The sequence below is a fragment of the Lepidochelys olivacea genome (assembly GCF_965140295.1).
Source record: "Lepidochelys olivacea isolate rLepOli2 genome assembly, chromosome: 13".
Lineage (NCBI taxonomy): Eukaryota > Metazoa > Chordata > Testudines > Cheloniidae > Lepidochelys > Lepidochelys olivacea.
The window spans coordinates 20,657,362-20,672,309 of record NC_140423.1 but is presented as its reverse complement, the minus strand read 5'-3'; the positions used below and the strand labels follow the sequence as shown (position 1 = coordinate 20,672,309).

The 14,948-nt window shown below is 43.3% G+C and overlaps 1 protein-coding gene across 2 annotated transcripts in view; it reads left to right on the top strand.

Moving 5' to 3' along the window:
* SDC4 (syndecan 4) overlaps window positions 1-14,661 on the top strand; it is a 31,251-nt gene extending 16,590 nt beyond the window's left edge. For both annotated transcript variants that reach the window (XM_084646170.1, XM_084646169.1), the window contains exons 2-5: window positions 9,568-9,712; window positions 10,750-10,793; window positions 11,087-11,276; window positions 11,743-14,661. In XM_084646170.1, the coding sequence (XP_084502296.1) occupies window positions 9,568-9,712; window positions 10,750-10,793; window positions 11,087-11,276; window positions 11,743-11,894 (531 nt within the window). In that variant the 3' untranslated portion in view covers window positions 11,895-14,661. The remainder of the gene's footprint in view (window positions 1-9,567; window positions 9,713-10,749; window positions 10,794-11,086; window positions 11,277-11,742) is intronic.
* Window positions 14,662-14,948: the final 287 nt, after the last annotated feature.

Here is a 14,948-nt window from a genome sequence, read left to right as displayed (position 1 = left end):
AACACCCCAAAACCACCACAACAAAAAAAACACCATAGCAATTCTGCAAAATAACTTGGAGGATTGAGTTATGCTCTAGGAAGGATCTCCATATGCCTCCCTCGGGTGAGGGAAGGAGAAGACTAAATTTTGGAAAACAGGTATATTACATTGCATTCTTTGACTCTGGTCTTCTGTATACCAAACTTTGATGTTTGAATGAAAATCCCATGATAAGAGGATCTACTCCTGTTGAGAACCCATTGTGCCTTCACCTCCCTGGGAGAACAGGCATAATGGACTCTTCCCACCCGTACTCTGAATTTGGACACTATGGCTGTCAGTGGCTGGCTTTATTTATCCTGCCTTGAGCTGCTTAACTGAATCGCTCTTTAAAACATGAGTAGATCCCTGTGGTGAAGATGCTGAAATTAGACTTTGTAACCAATAGATACTTACGATTCCAAACACCTATAGCTGGTTCATCAGAAAAGGTTATGATGCTAGTTAATGAGTCCACTTGCTGTAAATAGATCCCTGCATGTGACCGTCTGTCATGGGAACTGTACAACCTCTTTTATGGCTCTGTTTGCTAATATCAGATTATTTAAACAAGAAATTCCTCCCAGTCAATTCTTTGTCTTCCTCTTTGCATCTTCTTCAGGGTTTTTTTTTTGTTTGTTTTTGTTTGTTTTTAAGTGACACACACACCTAGTCTTAAATAAGTGTGGGCTCTGTTAGGCAAATGCACATGGGTCAAAAGCTAACTGATTCCAGAGAGCATGAAACTCGGAATACAATGTTACCTAGAGCTTGCTCTGGATTACATATTGGAACTCACTCTCCTTGGGTTCTGGCTACAGTAAAGCCCTCTTGCTGAACTGGTGATGGCAAATTGACTTCTCTGCTTAATACATTATAATCTATTGCTATGAGATTATCCTTTCACTGCAGGGTTGTCTGATGGCGGGGGTAGGTGGAAGCCCCTCATTGCCACAGTATTTAAAACATCACAATAGGAATGTACAGGAGGAATGACAAGTGATTCTACTCTTACCGCTATCTACCTGCTAAGGTTCTTGGTAGGGAACCCGAGGTGGAAATGCAGAAGGACTGCACTGTAATTTGAAAGTGACTCTCCCAGTCTCAGACAACTAGAATATGCTTGCCAACAGACTTGTTCTTCTTGCTCCAGTCTCACTGCCACCCAGACAGCTGGACGATAACTGTCTGCAGAAATCCTGGCCTGCTGTTCTCTCTTGCTACTTCCTACTCAGCACAGGCTTCAGGATCTAACCTAAAGTTTTGGGTTTATTTTGGCAATTTATGTTGACCTGAGGACACCCTAGCCAAGTAGTTATGTGATAGTTTGGGTGTAAAGGTAGTTTTGCCTAGTGAGAGCTGATGCTGCTCATCAATATGACCAATCACTTGATACTTTAAAGTATATTGAGGAAATGCACAGTAGCACTTTGTCTCTGAAAGCTCCTAGCACAATTGGCTCAGTAGGCTCCAGCCTATTTAAGTGCATGCACTTGCAGGGAAGCCTTGATTAAACTCTCTTCCTTGGCACTAAAGCCAGAAGGGGCCATCTATCCTGTCAATAATTTGGAGCAAGCTGACTAGCAAGCAGTCACCAAAGATGATCAGAGGGCACAGTGAGCCAGCTAATGTGGATTTGTTACAGTACTTGTTATGCAGAGGAATGCTGATATAAGGTGTGACCTGGATTAAAATAAGGTTATTTGCTCTGCTCCCAGGCATAGAAGAGATTTCTTCAGTGTCTGTGCTAAGGAGTTTATGCATCTAAAGAGGAGGAGTTTTGGAGTTAGGAAAAGAAGCAACCCATTTTCTGCTGGTGAGATTTGGGCTTGTCTACTCTCTGGGCGCTACAGTGGCACAGCAGCAATGCTATACTGCAGATCCTTTCTACAGAGATAGAAGTGTTTTTTCCACCATTTTCCATAATTTTTCACACCCCTGAATGACATAACTATGTCAATCTACATTTTAGGTGTAGACCAGGCCTTTGTGCTCACCACATACAGAAATGCTTGTTAACATGGGGGGATAACTACTACCTCAGCATGCAGGACCCCTCACAGGTAGAGTTCAGTCATATGTGACTGGCTTGGTACTATCCAACTTTTTCCACAGTAGTAAGCAGTCACATAAGACAGAAGTCTCTGGAAACTCTTGCTTCTGAAGCAGTGATTTCCTTCTAACAGAGCTCTTCATGGGAGAGGAGGGTATTGTCTCTGCTTTAAAGGGGCAGATGGATGGTGGCATACCCCATGGCGCTACAGTGCGTCCGTGTTAGAGAAGCTGGAAGGGAACAAGTGGCTCTTGTTTTGGAGGTGTTTTGAGTCTGATGTGACTCCAAAGCATCTATAGTAGAGAGCTGACTGGTGGATATTGTAAAATATGCTAAAATGATCTGAGGCTTGGTATCTGAAGATCACTGAGTTCTCTGGAAGACACTTCTTGAGTGCGTGTTAAAGTAACTGTCTACAACAAAGTTAGAGTGGTAGCCATGTTATCCTGTATCAGCAAAAACAACGAGGAGTCCTTGTAGCACCTTAGACACTAACAAAGCTTATGCCCAAATAAATCTGTTAGTCTCTAAGGTGCCACAAGGACTCCTCATTGTTGTTGTTTTTTTAAGAACAGATTTATTTAAAATCCCTTCCAACAGCTAGGAATAGACAGGAGTCTCATGTAAATAAATCAGATAGAACAAAGGGCAGTGGGTGGAAATTCCCTCCTGTCCCAGGCTTAGCTCCTTTGTTTCTAAGATCACAGTTTTTGCTCTTTTGCCTACCTTATTTTCACAGCTCTCCTAGCACATGGTCTGCAGCTTGCTGGCCTCAGCGCTTCCGTTATAGCATCAGATTTCCAGTGGTTTACACTTAGTTTGACAAGCTGGATCCCAGCCATGTACCATGGTAGGACAAATCCATTTTGGCCAAGATTGCTTCAACAATGGCTTAGTTTCTGGGATCTCCTGATACAAGAATGACAACTCTTTGGTGGCCTGGAACTAAGGGCAAAGGGGCAGAAATGAAGTATTTAAGTGAATTCAGTGCTAATGTCAGGACAGCCATGGAGCTTTCAGTCAGTCACATCACAAGCATAAGCAGTGAAGCAACATGTATGTACTCTACCAGTATGCCTCACGTCCCTGCCCTGGAGGGGTTACATCTGGTGCTGACACAGTTCACTTTCCATGGTCTAGTAGTTGGTCCTTGGCCTCTCTGCTGAGACATCCAGCAAGAGGGCTAATTAGTGTCAGTTGTGGTGGCTTTCGTATAGGCATGCTTCTTTTAAACACAGATTCTTAGAGTACAGACTCTAGGGCTGACTTCAGTATTGTGTAAGCCCCATTCTGAGAATCCTTTAACTTGAAATCTAGATGTGCATTTTAGTAATATGACTTCTGCTGCATGTGACATTATGTGTATGCCTGGGGAGGATGGGATTATGCTCTGGTGTCAAGATAAACACATGCCACTCCTTTCCAAGTGCCCAATTGAAGCAACAACAAACACACTAAATGATAGGTTTCAGAGTAACAGCCGTGTTAGTCTGTATTCGCAAAAAGAAAAGGAGTACTTGTGGCACCTTAGAGACTAACCAATTTATTTGAGCATAAGCTTTCGTGAGCTACAGCTCACTTCATCGGATGCATACTAAGTGATTGAATTTTAGGTTGGCTATGTTGTAAGGGCTCTTGTCTCTTTCATGAATACTCCACTAATATAATAGCCCACAATGACTCTGTGCTACTCCCTAAATCCACAAGTGCACAAACTGCTGAAGGTCTCTAGGCTATGAGCTGCATCTTGGAGGAAGTCCCAAATACTCACTGGCTGGATGAGCTTTAGCATATTCTCGAAACCATTCCAGCCTGTCTGGGTAACTGGGGATCCAACAACTCCCTACAACTAAGCTGTGGGTGAGTAGTTTTTCCTTGAGTGGTTATGGCTTAAAAGCCCTAAGCCTTGCTGTGGACAGCTCAATGAAAAAATTCTGCTCAGTGTGCAGCAGAACTACACGAAGCAAGGAATTGGCTGGAGAAGAATACTGAAAAGATTCAATACCATTATTTTAAATCAACGGTATACCCGCACTTGGAGTACAGTGTCAAACCTCAGAACACCAGTGTGTGTTCAGGGATAGCAATGGAAATGACTAGAGGAACAGTGCCGCATTAAGAGACTGAAAAGATCAGGACTACTGAGTTTAGTGAAGGGACAAGATGTTTCTCCATATAGAATGGTATAGAAGGTAGATCAGGAATTTCTAACTTACCCCATGTCTCATAACACAAGAACAAAAGGACATTCAATGAAACTGAAAGGTGGCAAATTCAAAACTAGGAAATATTTTCACTCAATGCACCATTACTGTGTGGAACTTCTTGCTAGAAGAGAGACATAAAGATCAAAGTAGAATTCAAAAGAATTAGATATCTATATTGTGAAGAACTGACTGTACTGAGCAGGATGACTGCTTCAGAGCACAAATCAACAGCTGACAAGATTTGGAAGAAACTTCCCATTTGGGCAGGCTAGTCCATGACTGTTCCAGTATGGAACTTCTCACATCTTCCTCTGTCAGACAGGATACTGGACTAGATGGATCCCTAGTCTGATCCTGTGTGACCGTTCTCAAATTCACTGTGCGGAGGAGGAAACTTGCAGCAGGACTTGTCTGGGTTTGAATCACTTTCCAGTGGTCATATGAATGGATGTGCAGGTGAGACACACATTCTGTTGAGTCTCTCTGATGAAAATCAGTTCTTGATCTCCTGGTGTTGAAATTAAGAATAGAATTTTTACTATCAGTAAACATCTGGAAAGGAGCTGTCAGACCAACTCCCCATACCTCTGTCTTTGCAGGGTGCAAATAGTTAACTAAGTGCTGATTTGCCTCTCTTGTCACTTCCTGCCCTCTCAAATTTGGCTCAGGTCCATATTCTTTTGTCCATGTTCTTTTGACTTTCACCTCACTCCTGTTTACTCCTGGGCTTGTGTACACAGTGCTGGGAAGCAGAGACTCTGAAGCAAATTATAGGGCTCCATTATCTGGCTTGTTGGAAACCTTGTAAAGAGCTCCCTGCACTTCAGATGCCTGGGAATCGGCATGTGCAAGCCCTGTCCAACTCACTTTCTACCAGGCTTCAAAGAAGCGTGGAGTGAATTCAAACATTGGTGTGTTTGATCAGAGACAATGGCCAGCACTAAAAGTTGATCATGTGCATTTCATGCCCTTGCCCTAGAGAATGTTACTTGTTTTCGGCTGCTGTGAAAGGGCACATAAGCTATGGCAGTGGTGTGTGGGCTGGAGGAGGCAGGCTTGGTTAGAGTTTACTGTTTTTCCTTCTCAGAACTAGTCAGTGGCTGTGGAAAGTCACATGTTAGATAGGAATTTTGTGTGCTGCAGTGTGAGCAGATTTCACTGTGAGAAGCAGCTAGTGCTGATCTGGGTTTCTGAAATAGAGCCAAAGCCACTCTGAAATCAGACTCCTCAGCCAGAGAGGGGATCAGGTATCGCAGCCCTGCCAGCTCCTCTGCCTGGAGCCATAGGCTTCTTCTACATGAATGATCCATACACAGGAGGCTGCTACCTCTGCATCTTGGCATGTCTAGTGTGCTAATCACTGTAATGCCTAAACATTCACTTCCCCTGCGTGGATCCTACTGAAGCAGCATGTGACGATAAAGGCAGAGTATGCATACCTGCACACACTCTGGCTGGCAGCTAAGAAGTAAGCCTCTCTTTTTGCTCCTGCTAAGCAGGGAAAGCTCCTGCCCTCTTTCTCCTCCCTTCTATTCCCCTCCCCCCAATGATGTTTGTTAATCTTACTTGGCATTCACGTCACTGTGGGTAAAAGCTGCTTAACATCCAGAAGAAATCCTGGAGCTGGACTTTAGCAGAAGCGACATCCTTCTGTAGTCAAAGGATTCTATTTGCTAAAGCATATTAGCAGGAAGGCTTGACTTCAGCTGCCAGAAGTAGGTGAGGCTGCACAGTCATTTAGTCTTTCTCCCATCATAAGAGTGGCTGGACTCAGCCCTGAGGCAGTTCCAGCACAATAATAGCAGGTGGCAGAACAACTGGCCACAAGCAGTTTCGATCCGATGCCAGCCTCCAGCTGGTGACTGCCAAAAGTGTTAGGCTGAATGCGGCTGTGGAGGACATTCGGCAAGTGCCAGGTATTTTTGAAAAGGGGAAGTGGTTCTCAACTTATTTACCAACAGTGTTGTGTGCTGTATCCAATACTACCTATATGGCCCTGAGGATGTCACATGGGCCACAGGTTGAAAACCACTGTGTTATTGACTCTGCACCCCATGGACTGCAAATTCCCATTTGGGAGGGAGTCTTCATACCTGGAAACTGCCTCCTAGGGAAGCCTGTAGAATATATATGGGGAAGCGGGGAGACTTTCCTCCTGCTTTAGAAATGCAATGTCCCTAGTAGACAATATTAAAAGAAACTGTAACATTGCACTAAGCCTCTCCCTGAGCCCACAAACCCCATTGGAGTCTCTGAACTGCTCCTCTGTGCCCTTTGCAGGTGTGTATGTGAGGAATGTCACTGTTCCAGATCCACCCGGCACAGAGCACAGATGCTTCACTGTTAACTCTTCCCATTCAGAATGCTCTGCAAGGTGGGATTTACACCTAGCTCCAGGGAGGTGCCTGCTTGTTACGTGGGTGTGTTTTGAGTTTGTGTAGGGAGAAACATGGAATGAATGTCACCACATTTACCCATACAGGAAGGAAGTGAGATGCCCAACAGCACCCCCAGTACCTCAAATAGTCTCAACTCCCAGCCCCTAAGGATACACAATTAATCTTCTGAGGGTAAGTGTGTAGAAGTGTAGGTCCCTCTGCTGCTGCTCACCTCCCCCAGTAGCTGTCTGGATATTTTCCAGAAAGTTACTGTAGATGAAGAGTGAACTTCCCACTTACTTTCTCCTGGGCCCAGGGCCAAACGAGCAATGGCATGGAAAACTCCATATAATCGTATCTACTGCTGTGAGTCAGTAACTTCGTTAGTATTGGACCTCCCTCACTCATACACACAGACAGTGTGTATTTTGATGAATAAGCCCCCTGTGATATCTGAACCTGGTGTATTCCAAAGTATCCAGTAATAGCAAATGTCTACCATTCTTACTCATCCTTGGTTTGATTGAATAAGGCAGGTTACTCAGTCCCTTCAGACTCACTGATCCAGCCTAGTTTTCTCTGTTGAGCCTCCCTTGTTAGGCATTTGCTTTGTGTCTGCCTGATGGTTGTGATTCACCAGTCATGAGTGTACAGTCTGGGTGAGCTGGCACAAAGATGTAATGTAGTACTGACACCTGTCAATATTTGTCTGCTTTTCAAGGGAAAACCTCCTCAACCTGTTGCCATTGCACTACATGAAAGCTACTGTCTGGGGGACACACCTTGACTTGCTGAACAGTGGCCTGGTAGCAAATGGAAATCAAACCCTTTCTGTATCTTAATAAAACATCCGCAGTCTGGGATGGGAGCAGCAGCCTCCTCATTCCAGCTGTGGCTTATGCTGCAGTACCATTTTAGGGAGCCCTGGTGTCTTGGCTAGCTTCAGATGCCTCCTTTCTAATTAAGGTTGGCGCTATAAATGTATAAAAGTTGTCCTATAAATGACCAGTGATGCTGGGAATATTTGTTCCAGGCTGTATTTCTAGCTGTCTTAGTTGGGGCATAATGGGAGGTGAGGAGTCTGGCAGAATCAGGCTCTTCTTGGTTTTTCAGGATGCTCAGTTGAGTGTTTTCTGGTCCCTTTTGACTCTGAAGGGGTAGAATGAACCAGAGCTGCCAGAAAAGCTATTGCGTCACTGTTCTAGCCCCTCGAATTCAGGATGAGGAGAAGCTTCTCATAGCCTGATTGTAGAGCCTGGTGGCTGGGGCAACTGCAATATCTACGGATGTGGAAGTGGATTGTTGGTGTGAGGGGAAAAGACCACTTGTATCTGGCACTGTAATAAAGTTTTTATGGATATATCTGTACTGCAGTTTTTTGGTCTGCAGCCTGTGCCCCACAAGTTGAGCAGGGCTAGCTGTGGCAATGCCACAGGTCTTCTATTGCAGTGGGACCATGCCTGGGGCAAGGCAGCAGACAGGCTGCTTTCTGAACACCCCCCACCCCCTTGAAGCACTGGGAGCGCTTAACACCGATTAAATGGTTCCAGGAGCTACCAGATAAGATGGCATTCCATCTGGGGGAAGGGAGGGTGAGCTGCTTTGGTGGAGAACCAATATTTTGTGTTCCCCTCCTTACTCCCCAAGTCTCCACTTCCCCCCTCTCCAGTTAACCCTGCATCTCCATGCTTGTAACAGGTGGCTAGGCACCACCAGCCACACTAGTGCTCCCAGCATTTCTATCGCTAGCAGAGCAGAACTGGTGATAGCAATGGGAATCGTTAGCCAAACAAGGCCAGTGAAACTGGTGGTGGTGGCGGCGGCGGCAGCAGCTGTCCATTCAGTTTGCATTGTACTTCCAACTGTAAGGAAAGGGTTAAATTCCTTAACAAGCAAATGACTTAATGGCTGTGGAATTGTGAATTGCTGCTGGCATTCCACAGCAAACACTGGATTCTGCCAGTTTGGAAGTGTGGACGGTCCATGATCTCAGAGTTATGGAATCCTCGCCTGGACTGGCCCTAAAGGGTCACTAAAGTTATACAGAATAGTTATGGGAACTTATATAATCTTGGTCTAAATCTTCTGCCTTCACCCTCTACTCTTCAGAGGCCCAAGCAAAAATGCGGTCTGATTTAAACCATTGTCAGGCAGTTTAACATCCAATTCTTTGGCTTGGCTCCTTTGTATGCCCCTGCAGACTGGCTTATATGGGCTACTGCTGCCATGCTAATGCACGTCTGACTGTTTGTCAGATCCCAGTATCCTGGTTTTATTTTGAGAAGGGAACTGCTGAGGTATTTGCTTTTTGAATTGTGTGTGTTGTTGAGGGGACACTTGATACAAATGAGTTACTGTTTATAATGCTTTTGATCTCCTTGTATTGTTCCCCAGAATATACAGATGGGGGGGGGGGAGCAAACAAATCTCAGTTTTAACCTTTTGTATGATAAAGTATCTGAATTGTAAATGAAATAATGATGCTATTAAACATACTGGGTTTGGGTTCTCACTGTAGCACTGAAACCTCAATCTAGCTCTTGACACAGGCTTGGAAAAGATTCTTTAGGCATAAGTCCCACGACTACTCTCCTGCCTATCACACTGAACTTTATTCCTCCCTTCTACCTCAAGGAGTTCTGCCATGAGCTCTTGCCCAGAAAGCTATTTTCAGTAAATTCAGACCCTAGTCACTTCATGGGAACCTTCTGAACCCACAGTCCTTCTGGAAATCCCCACGCAGGCTGATCTTGGTTCCTGCTCTCAAATACTAGGGGAATTCAGCTGTTTTCAAGAAGGTAAAGATGGTGCTTTTAGGTGGGCTGAATTGAACGTCACCAGTTAGATGGTGAAATATTACTGTGCTGGCTGCACTGCCTAATGTCTAATGCTGGTTTTCCCTTCTCAGGTGAGAGAAACTGAGACCATGGACCCAGAGAAGTATGGAGAAGACTATTTCTCTTCTGGAGCCTTGCCAGATGATGAAGATATCAGTGACCCCAGGCCTGACTTGAGCAGAGAGGGTGACTGGTTTTCTGGTTCTGGAGATGATGGTATGTAGGCAAGAAAGAAATAGCCTTTAAATTGGAGTCTTCCTCTGACTATTACATCTTCATAGCTGTGACCTGGAAAAGCTACATAGTCCCCTGAGTCTCACAGGCTCTTTAATGGAACTTGCAATGGGCTACAAAGTCTGTAAAGCTAAGCTCAGCAAGTCATTCAGAAGAATCAGTAGAGCAGCCTAATAAAATACCTCCTATGTGGAGGCTTGCTTGGATGCAGTACACTGATAGGAACAGCAATAGGGCACCATGCCATGATGTGGGACTCATTCTGTCTTCCCTCTCTATAGGGGCATCCAAGTAGGTCACCCCTGTAATGAGATTACATGCTATCTTCAATGGGTAGACAATGCATTACTCAAATCATTACCCCCCCACACCCTAATACCATGGGGCTGTAAAGTTTAACTAGTTTTGTTAAATCTCATCTTCCTCCAGCCCCAACATTTCTGAATCTTCCAGCTTTGTCCCTAAAACCAGTGTAGTAGTGAAAGCTAGTTAATTCAGTGTTTTCAGAGAACTCATTTTGGCTTTCAAAACTCCCAGCATAAACTAGTTTAAACAGCTCCTTGTTCCCTTTTTATGTTCACATTGTGTTCTCAAAAGGTAAAGAACAAGCTCTGAAATTAGTATGTGGCATGTTCAGGCAGATCTGGTGGTTAGTATCGTAGCAAATTATCCTCTAGGGATGGGTGTTCAAAAGAGTGCTCTCCTGAAGCCAGCATAGCACACAAGAGCATATTAGCTTTCTGAGCAAATCCTGGTACCCTGCAGCAAGAGCCACTTGATGGAGCTGAAGATTTCTTCTCTGAATGAGGTAATCTGGAGCTTGCATCATGTGGCTTTGTGTAATCAAAACTATATTTAACTGGTGAAAGTACTTACAGATAAGCGGGCACTTTAATCAAAGCAGAGCCCTAGTTAGACAATAGCAGCTAGTGCTGCTATAGAGTGTGCCTGGGCTTTGGGAAAACACTCTGAAAGCAAAGGGAAACTAATTCTGTATTGTATGTTTGCATGTTATCTAGATGCTGAAGATGACATTGCTTCAACCACTGAAGAGAGTCCTATGGTAGGTGGTGTTTGAGCACTCTCAGAAAAACATAGCCCAACAGCCCTTCTCTGTGTGGTATCTGGCCGGCCCGGCCTGCCTGCCTGTGAAGGCTCTTGTTGCCTTAACCCACTCCCCACCCCCCCATAGCGGGCTTCCATATCCAGTCCACTGGAATAAGGTGCTCACGATGCACCGAACTCTTGAATGACCTCAACTGTCCTGCCATTAAATGGTGTCTGTCCTGTCTCTCCTGTTTTGAAGTGTTTTGTAGCTGCTCATGACAGGGTGTGGTTTGTCTCTGCTTTATTCAGTTCTCGAGTGACAACTATATCCCTGAAGATACCGGTAAGGGGACAAAGGATGTGGATGAAAACCTGGTGGTAGACAATGAAATAACTCCACGTAAAGTCTTGCCCGCTGAGAAAATGGATCCGTCCAACAAGATTTCCATGGCCAGCACAGCCAACGGCAGCCTCTTTGAAAGAACAGAAGTCCTTGCAGGTAACTTCACTGTCCCCAAAGTCTAGTGACTCATCAGCCACGCTGTAAATGTGGGAGGAAGGGGAAATGGGGATGCCAAAAATGGGGTCATATGATTGTTCCCATACTTTAGAGGGCAAGAATGGTGACCAAAAACACACAACCCACAGGTCACTTGAAACTGAGCCAACTGGCTTTGTTCAGGTAAGCTGGGAGGCACAGAGTATTAGGGAAGCTTCTTTCCTGTGTTAATCAAAAGAAACTTTTTTATTAAATGCTGGTTTTTTTAATTATGGATAAACTGCGTGGAAAGTGAGTTCTGGTCTCTAGATGCTGTTTGGACTGAAAATGTCACTTTCAGCAACATGGAAGCTGCCAGTAGAAAGCCCTGAAATGCTGGAACTCTGGGATAGATTTCATAGGTTTATGACTGGTGAGGGTAGCCGTTTCCTCCTAAATGCTATATTCATTCCATATTCTCTTCCAGCTCTTATTGCAGGTGGGGCAGTTGGGCTGCTGTTTGCTGTCTTCCTGATCCTCCTGTTGGTCTATCGCATGAAGAAAAAGGATGAGGGCAGTTATGATCTTGGCAAAAAACCAATCTACAAGAAAGCGCCTACAAATGAATTCTACGCTTAAAGCCACCAGCACCTTGTGCCCCTCTAGGGACAAAAACTGATTGTTAAAGCATTTGGACCTAAGCTAAGATGCTCCCAACAAATGCTCTCTTGGATCTAATTTCAAAGCGATTTAAAAAAAAAAAATCTTTCTGTGCAACCCTTCCATCCTGCTAAACTAACAAGGGCACAACAAATGTAAAGCGTCTGGGAGGGGAACATTGTCATGGCTATATTGGGGGGAGGGGGCGTGCAAATGATTGTCAAATTCCTTATTTTTGGTTTAGGGGAGGGTGTATATATGTGTGTTTGCATCTGGTGTGCAACTCTCCAATTTGCCTTGTTTTGTAGAAGGTTTTTTATTCTATTTCCCCTATAGTATTGTGCCTGTCCTGCAGCAGGCCAATCATATAAAGCATTTTATAGAGAATTATCTATTAATCTCTTACACTACAGTGTATCATTGCCTTATCAGGGAGTAGCTGTGCCCTTGGCTCAGGATGCCCATATGCCATAAAGGGCCCATGGGAGAAATAACTATGTGGCCTAAATGGCTCTTAGGGAGAAATTTTCTCTTCCTTTTTGGCCCTTGGTAGGTCACAATCTGCAAAATCAGGAAAGCCTCTTGGCTTGCTTGACTCTGAGACTAACCTTTCCCTGCACCTAGCCTCTTACAAGTTGGAGAATTACCTTTTAAAGTAGGATTTTATAATTTTTTAAGTAGGAAAAATAGCCTAATGTGTTATGTTTGTAGAAATAGTACTGAAATAAAAAAAAACACACTTTTTAAAAAATTCCTAAGACTTTTTTTTTTTAATTTTTAAATCCTTTGTTTCCTTTGGCTGGGCATTTCTCTAGATGTATATATTGTGTTTTATACAATTCATATTCTGAACTGAAGCAGGATTGGCTACAGTATGTTACAGGTTTCCCTTTCTATATAGCAGCTACTGTATGCAATTGATATATTTATGGGGATTTTCCATAATTTTTTGATTTGATTTTTATAGGATTATTTATGGTTCCTTCTCATGTTTTGGTTTTTTGGTTATTTTTTCATTTTTATATATAAAACACTAATATAATGAATCTCTTATGATTGTGAAAACTATTTAAGCTTTATTCTGTGAATTTTTAATTATAAACTGAAGGCAATAACTTCTGCTAGAATTACTCTGTATACAAAATTGGATTCTTAAAACATGATTAAAGTATATTATAGGGAAAGATGGGAATTTTTATCCTGTATTATATTGTAATCAGTCCTATAGAGCTATATATTTTATATATATATATATTTTCCAGCAAAGTGTACAAATATTAAGAATACAAAGGCTAGAGGTTTTGGGGCTTGTGCAGCCTTACTGTGTGTAAGGGAAGGGCGTATTGGTCTGTTTATATGCTGCTCTTTGTGCAATGTCTTGTTTATGTTGAATGCAGTAATATTTTCCTTGTTTTGTTCATCACAGCTGGGGGTCAGGCTAATGGTTGCTGAACTAGCCAGGTCACTAACGCTCTGTGTGCCCCCTGAATGCAGCAGCCATCAGATTAACTTCCATGAATTAGAAACAGTTGCTGTGTTGAAAATGCCAGCCTTGCTCCTTCATGTTCAGGAGGTGGAGCTGAGATCCCGTCCCCTTATTTCAAAGTGACACTTCTAATTTGCAGTAGAGCTGCAAACAAAAGTTGGAAGTTCACTGTTCAAAGGAAGTAACCTTTACCTTTTCTCTTGCAAAATTGTTGTTCAGTTTATAGGCTAAGCTATTTAAGAGATTTTGAACTAGTCTCCTTTAGTCCCTTTTGCCTTCAGTAGGATGGCTTTCAGTATTTAGAATATTGTTTGATCATGTCTCTTGCTAAGGGTGGCTCTATGGGAACACTGACTTCCTCAAGCCACTTGCTATTAACTTTTTTTTAAGGGGTTTTAATGCATCATTTAAGCAGATCCTACCTCTGTCAGAGTTGGTCCAGTTCCACAAAACATTCATTGAGTGAATAGAAGATGCATTCCTGTCCTACAGGGTTTTCTGGCAGTCTTTGGCTAGTTCCAGAATTGGTATATAAAACACCCACTTATCTTGGTCCTGTTGCATCAGTCTTACTTGCTAGATCTGAGTCTCTACCTTTCCAGATACAACGAAGATTACAGAATAGCTGACTGTGGGGTGGCTTTTTGTGTGTGGAGAGTGGGGGCAACTGCATACAGTGTAGCTCATAAAAATCATACTGGTTCTGAAGGCCCTGGAGAATCTTTTCATAGACTTTTTAGACCTGATTCTCTTTCCATTTGTAGTTATGCACCTGTTATAACTTAACTGAAATCAGTGCAGTTACACCTGATTCTAGACTGGTGTAAGGAAGAGGATCTCTTCTGAGTTCTATAGCTGTGGGCAAGGGGTCTCCTCTCTGTGGACTCCATGCTAAGGCTTGATCCTGTAGCTTAAGAACCCCTGCAATGAAGTCTCTAGCAGGAGTCCTGTCTCTCCCTCCCCCCTCCTTTTTTTTTTTTTTTTTAAATGGGTACCTTTCAATTCAAAGACCAGCCTGTCCCAGGGCCTAGCTCTGGAATGAATTAATATGTGGAAACTTAATATTTTTTTAATTCTGCTGTTATGGAAATAACCCATTTGCAACTGTTGTCTACAGACCGTGCCACCTGTGAAACATGAATTGTCTTTCTTTTGATGTTTGGAAGAGATTCTCTCATGTAATTGTGCTTTTTTGTTTGTTTTTTTGTTTGGGTTTTCCCCCACTGGTACTTTATCAAATAAACTGGTACTTTCTAAAAACGTTCTTTTGGGGTTTTTTTACATAAATGACGCATGGCACTTAGGCCTTACCTGATTCAAATTTGTGAGTAAGCTAGTTTAAATCCATGCAAAGTGTTGTATGGAGATGCACACTGGTTTAAAACTGTTTATGTGGGTTTAATGCATGCAAGTCTACTGACAAGCTAACTGAATAGGTTTAAAACCACACTTTTAGAGCTTGTCTACATGAGGAGTTAATCAGGAGCAGCTATTCTGGAATAACTCCATGTGTGGATGCTCTTATTCCAGAATGAGCACTTTAGTCT